Source organism: Oncorhynchus nerka, linkage group LG8, assembly GCF_034236695.1.
Source record: "Oncorhynchus nerka isolate Pitt River linkage group LG8, Oner_Uvic_2.0, whole genome shotgun sequence".
Lineage (NCBI taxonomy): Eukaryota > Metazoa > Chordata > Actinopteri > Salmoniformes > Salmonidae > Oncorhynchus > Oncorhynchus nerka.
The window spans coordinates 37,492,297-37,509,923 of record NC_088403.1 but is presented as its reverse complement, the minus strand read 5'-3'; the positions used below and the strand labels follow the sequence as shown (position 1 = coordinate 37,509,923).

The window sequence follows — 17,627 nt, the reverse complement described above, 5'->3', positions numbered from 1 at the left end:
AGAGAGAGAGAGAGAGAGAGAGAGAGAGAGGTGGGTATAATGTCGGCCTTACACCTCCGGAGTACATTGAACTCATACAGCCATACACTTCCATGTCTATGTACGGTACGCCAGCACTGAATGTCCATTCCTATTTATTAACTGCAAACCATGTTAATGGTCTAGCCTAACGCTAAATGCAAAGCAATCCACTTTCACCACTACAAACCTAAAATGAGTTTCAAATGAACAAATTAAATAGGACATTTTTATGATCCCAATAACACTGTAGCTGAGATAGCAGTTGAATATCATGTCAGTTGAAGCACATATCATTCTAATAGCAGAGAACGGAGTCAATTAAGTTGATCACTGAATCATGATTTTGGCGGTTTAGCTGCATGACTAACATCTACATCACCCCACCTGACCGTCATCCAGACACACATAATAAAATTACCAGGTAGATGAGTATGTACTTCAAGTAGACAGTCATGATGTACCATGATTACTTTTCCCATACGCCTTCACAGAAAAAATATTTTCCTCCATTGTCTTTGGGTCAGGATGAAATTGTTCTCAGCATTCAATCTATTCAAGTCGTAACAAGCTAAGGGAATGTGGCGTCCAATGTTTTAGGATATTCATTGTGTCATTTCTTTTAATTCGTTTTTCAGTTGAAAATAAAGAGTTGGCGATCATTGACAGATGCAGGAGGGGGTGGAGAGACATGAAGGAGCCTGTTTGGCTTCAAGTCAGCTGCCAAAAATCTTTATGAAATTGCTTTAGACACAATCTGACAGGCAAGACAAAGACTGTGGCTGGCCTTGCTAAAATCGATGATGTCTCGATTATTCCGGCTAAAAGAAACATGCAATTCATTCCAGTGAAACGTGGAGTATGTTTTTACCCTGTTAGACAGAAGGTAATGTTCTACAAACAAACAAATCCCATGTAAACTAACATGTCTACAATAGTGCAATCAACAGTGGTACTTTGAGACTCCTTCAAAATACTTTATCTATACAGTATAATGCAATTGTATCATTCAAGCATATATGTATCTATGTCAATGTAGATCGACAACAACAAGAAACCCTCTTTTCAATGTAGCTGATACACTCATTATGAGTAGGATCATCTGGGGATGTAAACAGAGATTGAATGGAGCAAGCACACACACACTCGCAGGCGCGCACACACACACACAAACACACAAACACACAAAAACACACACACACACACACACACACACACACATGGTGTGCTGACTCCTGTTCAGTATGGATCTGCTACAGTAGTGCTGCTACATTACAGCTGATGATCTCAGTTATTTACGAGGAATTAATAAGTTGCCTCCTTTTTAAATGCTAATGATTGATATGTTGCCAATGCAACAGATAGAGAAGGAGCACCCCCTGGTTTCCACCCCTGGAGGAAAACGCTGATCTGAGAAGATCCTCCTCCCACTCCCTGACAGTCAATTAGACAAACAACCCTCCAAGCCTCTAACCTCGGGGACCTGGCAGGGTGGCTCCCTCCCTCTCTACCGCTGTGTGTGTGTGTGTGTGTGTGTGTGTGTGTGTGTGTGTGTGTGTGTGTGTGTGTGTGTGTGTGTGTGTGTGTGTGTGTGTGTGTGTGTGTGTGTGTGTGTGTGTGTGTGTGTGTGTGTGCATGTGTGCATGTGTTTATGTGTCTCTCTCTCCACTGTTGTGGGCTTTACTGAGACCCTAGTTGCCACTAAACACTGATCTATGTTCGAGGTGTTCTGGTGCGTTTTACCCCTATTGGTTCAGGTTAAGGTGAGGATTTGCTGAAGGATAAGCTGCCACTACAGTAGATCTGTACCTAAAGCCTACTTTTAATTGAAGCAGATAGACAGACATAACAGGGGTGGAGAGAGTGGTCACTTAGGTCTGGAGCCTTTTAAATCAGATGAATGCTATTCACTGGGGACAAACTAAGGAAGAAGCGCAAAACCCCAAACACTTTTCTGATAAAAACCTAGCCCTATGCCTAACCCTATAACTTAGGGTCTTAGCTAAGTCTTAGCTATTTCCTAACACGGGAATTTTACTATCCTCAGGGCACTGAGAAACTGCAATCAATAAAACCCTAAATAAATATGGTGCAATAGATGCTGCAGGTTACAAATACTGCACCACCAACTAGGCTTGGGCACTATACCGTGTAATACCGTATACCGGGGTATTTGGATATAGCCACGGGGTGGATTTCCAATACCGTCAAAACGGTTTAATACATTTTAATATTTGTAGCTACTTTTTCAGTTAATATCTGCAGTCAACTTGTGAAATACGTTAGGAGATAAAGCAGACTGCGTTCTTCATTTCACCTGTCACACATTATGAAGCTTACCGCAATTTCCAGTTCAGTCAGTCACTTGTTTGTTTGTAAATACCACAGCTAGTCAGTCATGTACTGTAAGTGTCTGAATTAATATGAAGACGGGGCATCATTAAGTATTAGCTTTCTGCAATGTTTGATAAGTTAAAGCGCTTTGGATGAGTTACAGCTGCCACTGCTATCTTTGTCCTTGTATTTTCTTCTCCTTTCTGTTCTCGAACCCTCAGTCTGCTACTCCCCCATCTTCTCCGAACAGAGCAGGCAGGCCTGTTGCCCTAGCGACTCCAAACTCCACACAGACATAGCGTGTACACATGCTGCTCCAGAACCAGTGCTGTTCTTCCTTCAGACAAGCATGCTTCAAAACGTTGTTTGTTTGCACAATGTCTCTTGTTCACATTAGCTTACAAATTTCCAAGCTCACCAAAAATGACATTCGGTAGCTACTACCTACACTTGTATAACATTATGAGCTGGATTGCCTGTCTTTGCAATTAGTTTATTTTTGTTTGCGATCCTTAGAATATTTAGTTAGCAACCTCTATGAAATCCACTAGTACTTGTGCTAATTTTGTTTGCATTCTGCTAATAGATGCCCAATGGCCTTTTTTTGCGTTTTTAGCATTCCCTTGTTTATTAAGCCGGTAATGCTGTAATCCCGTGATGAGAGAAGGATGGTATGAGGATATACAAATCTGGATTCTGTCCAACCCTAGCCATAACCCGGGGCTGTTTTATCTGAATTGTGACTAGATAACAAATACCACAACAAATCTATATTTTCAATTATCTCCGATTCAATATGACCTGATTTTTCACTAATTCAATCGGTTATTGTTGTATTCTTAAGGTTGTCAATTACAGTATATTCCAACCCCTTTCAGATAATTATATTCAACTGCTAATCCTTGATGTAAGGTACCCCTCACCTACACAGTATAGTTGGTGAAGTAACAAAAAGAGTTGGAGAGGTGACAAAATAGGGTACATAGAGTACAATAACCATGAGCTCTTATTTGCATCTGTGTTGTGTGTAGTGTGTGTGTGTGTGTGTGTCTGCCTGTGTGTGTGCATGTCTGCCTGTGTGTGTGCTGCATGGGAGTATTACTGGCACGCTAAACAAATGTATTATCTTCATCACATCAGCCTGGAGGTATGCAGTGCTCAAGGGCAAAACAACCAAATCCCTCCTTTTCTTTCAGCAGGTTTAAGCATCTTTGTGAGGAAGAGCAACATTGGTGAATGCGCCTGCCATTTGTACATGCTGTACATGTAAGTCACACTACTATGCCACGGTAACTACACTATAATGTTTACCAGCACTTTCACCTTAAATATGCAATCTGGGTATTACAAAGACAAACACACACCAGAGGATCACACTCTTTCACTTAGACACTATAATGCTACATGTCAAATTGTTTGTCAAATATTATGTCAAACTGTTCTTGCCCCCCTTCCCACCTCATCCATATCCCCACAATCCTTATGTCATTGTTCTCTCCGACACACCATACCATACCACACCACATGCCAAACTGTGAGACATCAATTAAATCAATGGATGAAGACTGGTCTGGCACAGAGAGAAGGGTCAGTAGAGAGGAAGGGAATTTAGGGGAGGGTAAAGGTTTCTTATTACTGAACTCCCAATGGAGAGGTTACCCATTCCACTGTCACTCTAGGCTTTCTTTTCTTATTGGTGGTCTGTAACAAATGTCTTCTGTATTTATTGATTTACTAGCTGAATCAGATCTTAAGTAAATTTGTCAGTCAAATGAGTTAAATGACAGACATGTAAAATCAGTCCAAAATGCTCCATTTAAACAGTGTCAGAGTCAGGGACTTCATGGTTTAAATTAAGGATTATTTAGTCATTGTCATAGTCATAGGTAAGTCATTGCATAGGATTATATAATGTGGCATTCTAAATCCTCCACCTCCATCTCCACATCCTCAACTCATGAGGCCAGCAGCATACCACCCTGCATCCCACTGCTAGCTTGCCTCTGAAGCTAAGCAGGTCCTGGTCGGTCCCTGGATGGTGGGAGTCCTAGTCGAACCAGATGCTGCTGGAATTGGTGTTGGAGGGCCAATAGGAGGCACTCTTTCCTCTGGTCTAAAACAATATGCCAATGCCCCAGGGCAGTGATTGGGGACATTGCCCTGTGTAAGGTGCTGTCTTTCGGATGGGACGTTAAACGGGTGCCCTGACTCTCTGTGGTCACTAAAAATCCCATGGCACTTTTCGAAAGAGTAAGGGTGTTAACCCTGGTGTCCTGGTTAAATTCCCAATCTGGCACTCATACCATCATGTCCACCTAATCATCCCCAGCTTCCAATTGGCTTGCATTCATCCCCCCTCCTCTCCCCTGTAATCATTCCCCAGGTTGTTGCTGTAAATGAGAATGTGTTCTCGGTCAACTTACCCGGTAAAATAAAGGGTGAATAAAAATTGAGATGCAGTGTCATATTATGCAACTTGCAACCTCTCTCCTGTCTGTTCAAAGTTCAAAATTCCAGCAATGCAATGATGCATGCCTACCTAAGATACCCTGTCCTGACACCCTGCTGATATCTGTAAACATGCAGAAGTGGTGACATTTGTTTCCTTTTATTTACATTAAAATGTCAGGGTGCTGCCAATATACAGTTGAAGTCGGAAGTTTACATACACTTTAGACAAATACATTTAAACTCAGTTTTTCACAATTCCTGATATTTAATCCTAGTAAAAATTCCCTGTCTTAGGTCAGTTAGGAACACCACTTTCTTTTAAGAACCTGAAATGTCAGAATAATAGTAGAGAGAATGATTTATTCAGTTTTATTTCTTTCATCACATTCCCAGTGGGTCTGAAGTTTACATACACTCAATTAGTATTTGGTAGCATTGCCTTTTTCCATAAGCTTGTGGAAGGCTACGAAATGTTTCGAAACATTACATTACATTACATTTAAGTCATTTAGAAACGTTTCAGGTTGCCTTCCACAAGCTTCCCAAAATAAGTTGGGTGAATTTTGGCCCATTCCTCCTGACATAGCTGGAGTCAGGCATCCTTGCTCGCACATGCTTTTTCAGTTTTTCCCACACATTTTCTGTAGGTTTGAGGTGTGGGCTTTGTGATGGCCACTCCAATACCTTGAATTTGTTGTCCTTAAGCCTTTTTGCCACAACTTTGGAAGTATGCTTGGGGTCACTGTCCTTTTGGAAGACCCATTTGTGACCAAGCTTTAACTTCCTGACTGATGTCTTGAGATGTTTCTTCAATGTATCCACATAATTTTCCTACCTCATGATGCCATTTATTTTGTGAAGTGCACCAGTCTCTCCTGCAGCAAAGCACCCCCACAACATGATGCTGCCAACCCCGTGCTTCACGGTTGGGATGGTGTTCTTCGGCTTGCAAGCCTCACCCTTTTCCCTCCAAACATAATGATGGTCATTATGGCCAAACAGTTCTATTTTTGTTTCATCAGACCAGAGGACATTTCTCAAAAAAAAGCATGATCTTTGTCCCCATGTGCAGTTGTAAACCGTAGTCTGGCATTTTTATGGCGGTTTTGGAGCAGTGGCTTCTTCGTTGCTGAGCGGCCTTTCAGGTTATGTCGATAAAGGACTCGTTTTACTGTGGATATAGATCATTTTGTACCTGTTTTCTCCAGCATCTTCACAAGGTCCTTTGCTAATGTTCTGAGATTGATTTGCACTTTTCGCACCAAAGTACGTTTGTCTCTAGGAGACAGAACACATCTCCTTCCTGAGCGGTATGACGGCTGCGTAATCCCATAGTGTTTATACATGCGTACTATTGTTTGTACAGATGAACGTGGTACCTTCAGGTGTTTGGAAATGGCTCCCATTGATAAACCAGACTTGTGGTGGTCTACAATTTCTTTTCTGAGGTCTTGGCGAATTTCTTTTGCTTTTCCCATGATGTCAAGCAAAGAGGCACTAAGTTTGAAGTTAGGCCTTGAAATACATCCCACAGGTACACCTCCAATTGACTCAAAATATGTCAATTAGCCTATCAGAAGCTTTTTAAACCATGACAGCTGTTTAAAGGCACAGTCAACTTAGTGTATGTAAACTTCTGACCAACTGGAATTGTGATACAGTTTGTTATAAGTGAAATAATCTGTCTGTAAACAATTGTTGGAAAAATGACTTGTGTCATGTACAAAGTAGATGTCCGAATCGACTTGCCAAAACTATAATTTGCTAACAAGAAATTTGTGGAGTGGTTGAAAAATTAGTTTTAATGACTCCAACCTAAGTGTATGTAAATTTCCGACTTCAACTGTATATAATGAAATATATTATTTGCTCATGTCCTCTGGTTACAGTGCATTCGGAAAGTATTCAGACCCCTTTAATTAATCCACATTCTGTTATGTTACAGCCATGTTCCAAATGGATTAAATTGTTTTTCACCCTCATATCTACACACAATACCACAAAATGACAAAGCAAAAACAGTATAAAAAATATATTTTAGCAAATGTATAAAAAAAAAAAAAGTGAAATATCACATTTACATAAGTATTCAGACCCTTTCCTCAGTACATTGTTGAGGCACCTTTGGCATCAATTACAACATTGAGTCTTCTTGGGTATGATGCTACAAGCTTGACACACCTGTATTTGGGGAGTTTCTCCCATCCTTCTCTGCAGATCCTCTTAAGATCTGTCAGGTTGGATGGGGAACTTCGCTGCACAGCTATTTTCAGGTCTCTCCAGAGATGTTTGATTGGGTTCAAGTCAGTGCTCTGGCTGGGCCACTCAAGGACATTCAGAGACTTGTCTGGAAGCCACTCCTGTGTTTTCTTGGCTGTGTGCTTAGGGTCGTTGTCATGTTGGAAGGTGAACCTTCCACCCAGTCTGAGGTCCTGAGCACTCTGGAGCAGGTTTTCATCACGGATATCTCTGTACTTTGCCATGTTCATCTTTCCCTCGATCCTGACTAGTCTCCCAGTCCCTGCCGCTGAATAACATCCCCACAGCATGATTCTGCCACCACCATGCTTCACCTTAGGGATGATGCCAGGATTTCTCCAGACGTGATGTTTGCCATTCCGGCCAAAGAGTTCAATCTTGGTTGGTTTCATCAGAACAGAGAATCATGTTTCTCATGGTCTTTTGGCAAACTCCAAGCGTGCAGTCAAGTGCCTTTTACTGAGGAATGGCCTGATTGGTGGAGCGTTGCAGAGATATTTGTCCTTCTGGAAGTTTCTCCCATCTCCACCACAGAGGAACCCTGGAGCTCAGAGTGACCATTGTTTTCTTGGTCACCTCCCTGACCAAGGCCCTTCTCCCCCGATTGCTCAGTTTGGCCGGGTGGCCAGCTCTAGGAAGTGTCTTGGTGGTTCCAAACTTCTCACATTTAAGAATGATGGAGGCTACTGTCTTCTTGGGGACCTTCAATGCTGCAGAAATGTTTTGGTACCCTTCCCCAGATCTGTGCCTTCGCACAATCCTGTCTCGGAGATCAATGGGCAATTCCTTCGACCTCATGGCTTGGTTTTTGCCATGACATGTACCTTCAACTGTGGGACCTTATATGGACCGGTGTGTGCATTTCCAAATCATGTCCAATCAATTGAATTTACCTCAGGTGGACTCCAATCAAGTTGTAGAAATATCTCAAGGATGATCAATGGAAACAGGATGCACCTGAGATACTTTTCTAGTCTCAAAGCAAAGGGTCTAAATACTTATGTAAGTTTGGTACTATATATACACTCCTGTTCAAAAGTTTGGGTTCACTTAGATATGCCCTTGTTTTTGAAAGAAAAGCACATGTTTTGTTAATTAAAATAATGTCAAATTGATCAGAAATACAGTGTGACATTGTTTATGTTGTAAATGACTATTGTCGCTGTTAATGGAATATCTACATAGGCATACAGAGGCCCATTATCAGCAACCATCACCCCTGAGTTCCAATGGCACATTATGTTAGCTAATCCAAGTAGCATTTCAAAAGGCTAATTGATCATTAGAAAACCCTTTAGCAATTATGTTAGCACAGCTGAAAACTGTTGTTCTGATTAAAGAAGCAATAAAACTGGCCTTCATTAGACTAGTTGAGTATCTGGAGCATCAGCATTTGTGGGTTCGATTACAGGCTCAAAATGGCCAGAAATAAAGACTTTCTTCTGAAACTCGTCAGTCTATTCTTGTTCTGAGAAATGCAGGCTATTCCATGTGAGTGAGAGAAATTGCCAAAAAACAGAAGATCTCATACTACTCCCTTCACAAAACAGCGCAAACAGGCTCTAAACAGAATAGAAAGAGGAGTGGGAGGCCCCGGTGCGCAACTGAGCAAGAGGACAAATACATTAGAGTGTCGTGTTTGACAAACAGACGACTCACAAGTCCTCAACTGGTAGCTTCATTAATTAGAACCTGCAAAACACCAGTCTCAACGTTGACAGTGAAGAGGCGACTCTGGGATGCTTGCCTTCTAGGCAGAGTGGCAAAGAAAAAAACATTTCTAAGACTGGCCAATAAAAATAAAAGATTAAGATGGGCAAAAGTACACAGATACTGGACAGAGAACTTTGCCTAGAACGCCAGCATCCCAGAGCCGCCTCTTCACAGTTGACGTTGAGACTGGTGTTTTACGGTTATTATGTAATGAAGCTGCCAGTTGAGGACTTGTGAGGACTTGTCTGTTTCTCAAACTACATACTCTAATGTACTTGTTCTCTTGCTCAGTTGTGCACCGGGGCCTCCCACTCCTCTTTCTTTTCTGTTTAGAGCCTGTTTGCGCTGTTTTGTGAAAGGAGTAGTACCAAGTGTAGTACGAGATCTTCAGTTTCTTGGCAATTTCTCGCATTGAATAGCCTTCATTGCTCAGCCCAAGAATAGACTGACGAGTTTCAGAAGAAAATGATTTAATCATGGCCATTTTGAGCCTGTGATTGAACCCATAAATGTTGATGCTCCAGATACTAAACTAGTCTGAGGAAGGACAGTTGTATTGTTTCTTTAATCAGTACAACAGTTTTCAGCTGTGTTAACATGAATGCAAAAGGGTTTTATAATGATCAATTAGCCTTTTAAAATTATAAACATGGATTAGCTAACAACATGCCATTGGAACACAGGAGTGATGGTTGCTGATAATGGGCCTCTGTAAGCCTATATAAATATTCAATAAAAAATCTGCAGTTTCCAGCTACAATAGTCATTTACAACATTAACAATGTCGCCACTGTATTTCTGATGAATTTGATGTTATTTTAATGGACAAAAAAATGTGCTTTTCTTTCAAAAACAAGGACATTTCTAAGTGACCCCAAACTTTTGAATGGTGTTTATATATATTTTTTATACATTTGCAAAGATTTCTAAAAAACTGTTTTTGCTTTGTCATTGTGGGGTATTGTGTGTAGATTGATGAGGAAAAAATGTGTTTAATAAATATTAGAATAAGGCTGTAACATAACAACATGTGGAAAATGGGAAGGGGTCTGAATACTTCAGAATGCACTGTATATAGAGTCCTGCCTGCCTGTATATGTTAGTTATTTGTCATGCTGGGGAAGCTAAAAAATAACACTTATTTATTTCATTTGGAAAAAATACATGTTCATGTTTTGGTTCGTTAACATTCAATGCAAAGAGATGTGGAAATATGTCATTTTGACTGAGAACATTTCAAAATATTGTAGCTACTAGCAACTGTATGAGCAAAATCCTATTATTCTGGCCCCAATAGAATAAGCAGTTAATGTAGTTCCTTTGAATTCATTATATCAGCAGCGTGTTTTTTATTCTGTAGCCTACCGTGCGTTTTGACCTTGGCAATTCTAACAGCACAAAGGGAACATGGTCCCAGCTTCCTTTGTATGCCTCTTCCTGCTTCCTTGCATATATTTCAAGAAAAATACCTTCCACAATAGACTTCCAATTCCAAACCTCTGATATATTAAAGCTAACAACATGAACAAAATAACCCGAAGGCTACAGGACATAAAATACATGTTTTCTAGACATAAAAGAAGTGTTAGCGAACCAATTTGCTATTTTTGTGTTGTGGAAAGGAACATAATGATATTCACAAAATGCTATTGAACATGGACAAATGTAGCCTTGGTCACGATCACAAACTCATTGACCAGGAAGCGTAAGATATATTTGTGTATTAATTTGCCATTCCGGAAGAATACCACCGCCTATGATATGCTGCCTATCACATTCCCATTCCAGAAGAAAACCATGCCCTGGCCTATCACACGCCACACGAATTCAGTTGGGTGGATGTGGATTATTTGGTCTGTAACGTTAGTCAGAGCTCAGAGCCCTGACAGCCCCTTTAGCCCTGTCGGCACAAGACTAACAGTAAAAGTATTTCTCACTTGGCACGCATGAATATATCTTTCCACCATGTGGCACAGAGATGCCACAGAGAGAGAGACCATTTGCCACCGTTTGACCTGCCTTTCTACTGACAGTGAGGAGAGGAGCCTGGCCGAGTCGTAACCTAAGGACCCTGCTGCCTGCCACACACCCACATACAAACAGCGCTTGTTTTCCCCTAGCCTCAGGCCAGGCATGAGAGAAAAGGCATGGCAGTTTGTGCATAGAATGGACATTCAAAGCTTTACCAATGTGATATCCAGGGTTATTTGGGTTTTAAAAAAATACAAATCAAAAATGAAATCAAAACAACTGGAGAATGTGTGCAAATGAAAACAAATTAATTGTCTTAAAAGCTGTACAAAAAAACAGCTCCCTATACATTTATAAACGATATTAATGCAGGCCATAATATAAACCACAGAGCGATACGGCAGAGGGCAACACTAAGATTTGTAAACTAGCGCTTCGCCATAAGGTGAATGAATGTTTAGCAGGGATGGATTGTATCCAGTGGTCATGAAGCATGACAACGAGAATAACAGCAGGCTAATAGGAGGAAATAATAAGGGTTTGACCTCAGCCTTACCCTAAAGCTAGACTATAGTGCCATCTATTGAAGAACTCAACTTTAAATCACACTATCTATTGAAACGGGATAGTATCACCCATATATTAACGTTATATACAGTATCAATGTATTTATCTTCTGTTATTTTTAGTTGGTAAATTACAAAAAATATATAATAAATATAATTGGATCAATTGGATAGGTCTATAACTTGTTGCAATTAACCAGTAGGAAAGTATTGCTGGTGACAATCAGACCATGGAAGTGTTCACATTAATCGAATAGATAGATATTGATATTATCGAATCGAATTGTATGTTTTGGCTTGGGGTCAAATCCAGCAGGTTTAGCCATGGAAAAGTTGATTAAGCATGAGAGCCAAAGACGCATTCTGCACGAGGCTCTTATCTGATGTCATCTAGGGCTATGAGACTTGATATATGAAAGACAGTGGGTGTGCTACAGTATAGACAGGCGACATGAAAACAGAGCTATAAAATATGACAACGCCATTATATAATGGTCTGGAATCATTTACATAAACAATTACCTTCTTTGAGCAAGCGTGAGTGGATGAGAAGAACAACAAAACAACAGATTGCCGCTCCCGCTAAAGCCCACGCAACTCTAAGAAGCTGCATCCTGGCTGGCGAGTGGCGACGGCTTATTAACACCCGAGGAGAGAGGCCAGCAGTCTTCAGAGACACACACAGCCTTCCATTCTGCTCCCATCCAGCGCAATGCTTCTCACTCCCCCAAAATAAGAGAAAACAGTCTACAACACGTGTGGAATGCACAAAATAAATCCCCCTTCAGAAATAGCTGGGGCGAATAAAAATACTAGACAATCCGTCAGTTGAAGGGGAAAAATAGATGATCATGGCCGTGGAAAAGGACTCAGTGCTGGGTCAAAATTGAAGTGTTTGGTGCATCAGTATGAAGCGGGGCTGTTAAAGCCCCATCGTTTGAAGTGCTGGCATTCCCACTACCACTTCAGCCCGCGTCCGTGACTCGGTAACCACAGGCTCACCAGCAGCTTTCTATTCGCCCCCTCTATCTGACTGCTGTGCGCGGATACGGTAATTCGGTGCGCTGATCACCACTCTCCTCCAGTACATCTTCCACACAACTCCCGCGCAGGAATAGACTCAGGGGCAGGCAGCACGTCTATGTCGCTATGCAGTAGGGTATATATCCATTCCGTTTCAGCCAGACAGCACGCTTGCCATTTTACGCACAGGGATAGCTCATCATCTGTGGATACCTCTCGTCTTAGTTGTTCTCCATGTAGATCATGAAAGATGCTCGCATCTCTTTCGATTTGGAAGCGATACCTCCCGACCTTTAACGGATAAAAAAAAACTAAAAACCAAACGCGCAATAGAGCGTATCCGGTTTAGTTGCTTTATCTACTTCTGGATTTCGATACATTTGTCCGTTAGTGATGATGATGACACAGAACTCAGTGCCGGTTCTTCGGGCTTGCCGCTTTTCTTCGTCAGGCAGCCGCATATAAAGTCTACAGACGCGACTTTCTCTCTCCCTGCTCCGTGCGCTCCCGGTGAGTGACGTCACAACAACTCCTCCAGAAATATGTTTCTTCGGGCGATTTCACAGAGGCAGTGTGAGGAGAAGAGAAGAGGCGTGCGCGTGGAGGGGATTGAGGAGGAACGGGCAGATTAAAAACCCTGCATTGCTCGTTGTAAACTCGCTAATTACAGTGTCCCTATTCTGCGTTTGGTGAACTACAGTTGTAATACCTTAGGGCATGTCCAATGGAATGTGAATGCATTTTTTTCTTTGTTTTTCAATTTCAAATATAGCCTAGCACCCAGCGTGCGCCTATAGTAGCCTATATACATTATATTTCAAAGACAGATTTGCACAGATGATTTCAAGTTAAAGTTTTTTTCAATACAAGAATATGGGCATATGGGCCAATCACATGCAATATCTCCTGCAAAACAGTGTCCATCCCATTTCCAAAACCCTTGATGGGTCTGTGGCAATTCTTATATTCTGCAGCCTATCCATCTATAGAGACTATAAACAAGTGACACCACTTATATACTGTACATAGGGATTGAAGTTCATCCAAACAAGCAGTTTGCAGTGTCAATAACTTGGCTCCTGCAGCTATTTCACCGCTAATTAATGGTGTGGGTGGGGGGTGGAGGAGGTGTTAACAACAAGGGCATCCATGTTTGATGCTGCCTTTGCAGAGAGAGAGAGAGAGAGAGAGAGAGAGAGAGAGAGAGAGAGAGAGAGAGAGAGGAGAGAGAGAGAGAGAGAGAGAGAGAGAGAGAGAGAGAGAGAGAGAGAGAGAGAGAGAGAGAGAGAGAGAGAGAGAGAGAGAGCGAGCTCTCCTCCCAGCCTCTTCCATTCTCAGGCTGTAATCTATCAGTGGGACAGCAATTAACGGAGACCTGTCCAGAAGGTGTCTGCCAAGGGGGTGGGGTGTGTGTGTGTGTGTGCCAGGGGGGGGGTTACATTAAATATGGTGAACCCTGTCATTGCCGGTCACTATATATTACTATAACCCCCAAGCCTAATCCTATTAACCTATTAAGGGAATGATAAATAACTGACCCTGCATCAGTGCTTAGGGGCAACATGTCAAACATCCTTGAGCTGCACAGTAGCCTCAAGCACACATAATATAGGCCTTCTCAGTATTTCTTCATCGAAAGTCCAGAGAGCCTTATTACACTGTTGTACAGTACATATAAGCTAAAAGTCCAGGTTTCTGCAGCAAACGCATGAGTAGGAGAACAGCTACAAAGCCTTGTTACAGTGTCCAGTTTTGTACAGAAACAAGAGTTAGAGTCCTACAGAGAGCCTTATTTGAGTGTTATACTGTCTGTAGCCTGCCTCCTTGTTCCACCTGCCTTTCCTCCTTTCTCTCCTCTCTGTGTCTCCCTACCCGGAGCTAAGCGAGGCATTGCTTGCTTTGTCCTCTGTTCTGTTCAGGTCGTCGGCCAAACCATGGCCCATGCCATAAAAGGCCATAAAACTCAGAGCAGCAAAGCTTTTATATTCACGGTATTCCCCATTATCTTCTACATGGACACTACTCTATAAAGATGACATGATCAAGAAATAGGCCATATTGTCCAATTCTGCTTTTGTCTCAATGCTTGTTAGAAGTCCACTGCAGGAGAATCGCTCTACGGAATTCAGAGGAGCAGTTTGATTAATTGCTACAGAAATAAGAGTTGAACCATTTTGAAAAAACTTTTACTTAAAAACTGGAAATCAAATGATTCTCCAAATCAAATCCCATTGCATTGGTCGCATACACACATATGCTATTGTAGGTGTATTCATCTTTAAAACAGTAGATTAATCAAATGCATTACTATTTAAACATTGAAAATATGTGGGCTACAGATAAAATACTGCAGAACATGTTTAAACCATATGGCATAAAGTATTACAAACCCTAGAAATATCCAGAGGATAAAAACATGATTCTTTTTTTTAATTATGAGAACAAACAAGATGGGTACGGATACTGTGGGAACATATAAGTTTGAGCAAGTATGATGTCATTAATGTTTGTTGAAATGTATGCACGTCGGAGTTGGAGTTTTTTTGTCTTTATTCATCTTTTTTCTTTATGTTGAAGATTGAGCATTACGTCCCAGCCAATGTCATGTCTAGTTTAATGGTATCCGTGTCTGTGAAATGTTAAGTTGTCTATTGTCAAAGAATTTTACCAAAGAAGACAGTGAAAAGCAGTCGAGGTACTGTTCAATAGTTCCACTGAAACCAATATATTAATTATGAAATATACAGTACACTAAGGCTCTCCAAGGATTTTCCTTTTGCCAGAAGAAATTCATATTTTCAAGACACAACAATAGAAAAAGATACTTAAATCCAAAATGGGCACTCAACTGAGACACATGGTTGGACGGTCCCTAACATTGAATGAGTTGGTGTCATATGATGAAATCTTGTAATCTCTTCCTGGATTGATCATTTTTGCAGTAATTGGAAGTAAGACCTGTACTCTAGGTTATATTGATTTGAGGTATGTAAGTTAGTTCATAATCTTCCAAACAGCTCAATCAAGTCTCAAAGTATTAAAACCCCATAGAGTCGATTGAAGCACCGGTGTGTCATTCTAAATGACATAACGAGAAAATTCCCATCAAAATATGTCAGTTTAAACTAGATATCTGTTTTTGCATTGGATGCGTCTCAATCCCCCGCACCACCAATGCCGCACTTAGGCCTCTGTGGTGAAAGGTGGCAGAGCTAAAGTGGCGTTTGTCAGAAAAAGGGGTTAAATACGTGTAAAAAAAAAATATATATACATACAGTATATATACCGTGTATATAAATATATATTTTTGTACAGCTCTGGAAAAAATTAAGAGACCACTGCAAAATGATTAGTATCTCTAATTTTACTATTTCTAGGTATGTGTTTGGGTAAAATTAACATTTTTGTTTTATTCTATAAACTACTGACAACATTTCTCCCAAATACCAAATAAAAATATTGTCATTTAGAGCATTTATTTGCAGAACTGGTCAAAATAACAAAAAATGTGCATTTGTTCTTAACTGACTTGCCTAGTTAAATAAAGGTAAAAACTAAAAAATAAAAATAAATAAAAAACTCCTGGTGCAAAAATTCAAGCAGCTCGGCTTTGTTTGATGGCCTGTGACCATCCATCTTCCTCTTGATCACATTCCAGAGGTTTTCAATGGGGTTCAGGTCTGGAGATTGGGCTGGCCATGACAGGGTCATGATCTGGTGGTCCTCCATCCACACCTTGATTGACCTGGCTGTGTGGTATGGAGCATTGTCCTGCTGGAAAAACAATCCTCAGAGTTGGGGAACATTGTCAGAGCCGAAGGAAGCAAGTTTTCTTACAGGACAACCATGTACGTGGCTTGATTCATGCGTCCTTCACAAAGACAAATCTGACCGATTCCAGCCTTGCTGAAGCACCCACAGATTATCACCGATCCTCCACCAAATTTCACAGTGGGTGCGAGACCTAAAGAGGCCTACAAGCCACAGTGTCTTGCACCCACTGTGAAATTTTGTGGAGGCTTGATGATGATCTGGGGGTGCTTCAGCAAGGCTGGAATCAGTCAGATTTGTCTTTTTGCCATTTTATGAATGCGTTGTTATTCAATGCATTTCTCTGTATTAATAATAATAATAATAATAATATTCAATATTTGATCAAATAATTTATTTATATGAATTTTTATATACCTAAAGGGGTTCTAAAATTCAAAATCAAATTGCTAAATGATCCATAGGATGACCATCTTAAAACAATTACATGTCAGCTTAGCACCCCCCCCCAATCACTCAGACATACAACAGTAGCCTATACACTTCCTCAAGTCTCTGAATACATATAGTTAAGTATAGCACCCCCCTCTCGCTCTCTCTCTATACTTTCTCTCTCTCCCCCACTTTCCTGCATCCCCTTCCCCCCTCTCTCTCCCCCTCTCTTTCTCTCTTCGTCAGTATAAGACACTCAGGACTCACCTGCTCTAATCCCATTCATCAGCAGTTTAAGTGGCGTACGTTGGTGTGTTATGAGGCTGATTATGTTTGTTTGCTCTTGAATATTCATCAGTTTCTCAAAGTTTTACAGCCAGGAAGACACCTCATTAACTACACAAATCTGATTGCTCAGGGTTGAAAAAGCCTACTTATTTCAAATCATTTGCAGTGAATTAAATATGTGCTGCTTCAATGGTATTTTAATGATTTCCATCCTGAATGGTATTGTTATAATAATACATTTTCTATAGAAAAAAAATAACATCAAGTGTAACCAATATAAATATTATTCTTAAAATGGTTAACCATGAATTAGCCATGTTTTCACAATGGGTTGTCGCCACATTGGCACACATACACTGAGTATACAAAACAAGCTTCTTCCATGGCATAGACTGACCAGATGAATCCAGGTGAACGGTATAATTGCATATTGGTGTCACTTCTTAAGTCCACTTCAATCAGTGTAGATGAAAGGGGAGGAGATATGTTAATGAAGGATTTTTTAAACCTTGAGACATGGATATGTGCCATTCAGAGGGTGAACGGACAAGACAAAAGATTTAAGTGCCTTTGAACAGGGTATGGTAGTAGGTGCCAGGTGCACCACTTTGTGTCAAGAACTGCAACACTGCTGGGTTTGTCACAGTTAAAAGTTTCCAGTGTGTATCAAGAATGGTCAACCACCCAAAGAACATCCAGCCAATTTCGACACCTGGTAGAGTCCATGCCCCAACGAATAGAGGCTCTTCTGAGGGCAAAAAAACAACAACTCAATATTCAAAAACCTCAATATTAGGAAGG

At 40.9% G+C, this 17,627-nt stretch overlaps 1 protein-coding gene across 1 annotated transcript in view; it reads right to left on the bottom strand.

Moving 5' to 3' along the window:
- LOC115133249 (chemokine-like protein TAFA-5) overlaps positions 1 to 12,775 on the bottom strand; it is a 123,732-nt gene extending 110,957 nt beyond the window's left edge. The window contains exon 1 of the mRNA XM_065021764.1: positions 11,835 to 12,775. Coding sequence (XP_064877836.1) covers positions 11,835 to 11,925 — 91 coding nt within the window. The 5' untranslated portion in view covers positions 11,926 to 12,775. The remainder of the gene's footprint in view (positions 1 to 11,834) is intronic.
- Positions 12,776 to 17,627: the final 4,852 nt, after the last annotated feature.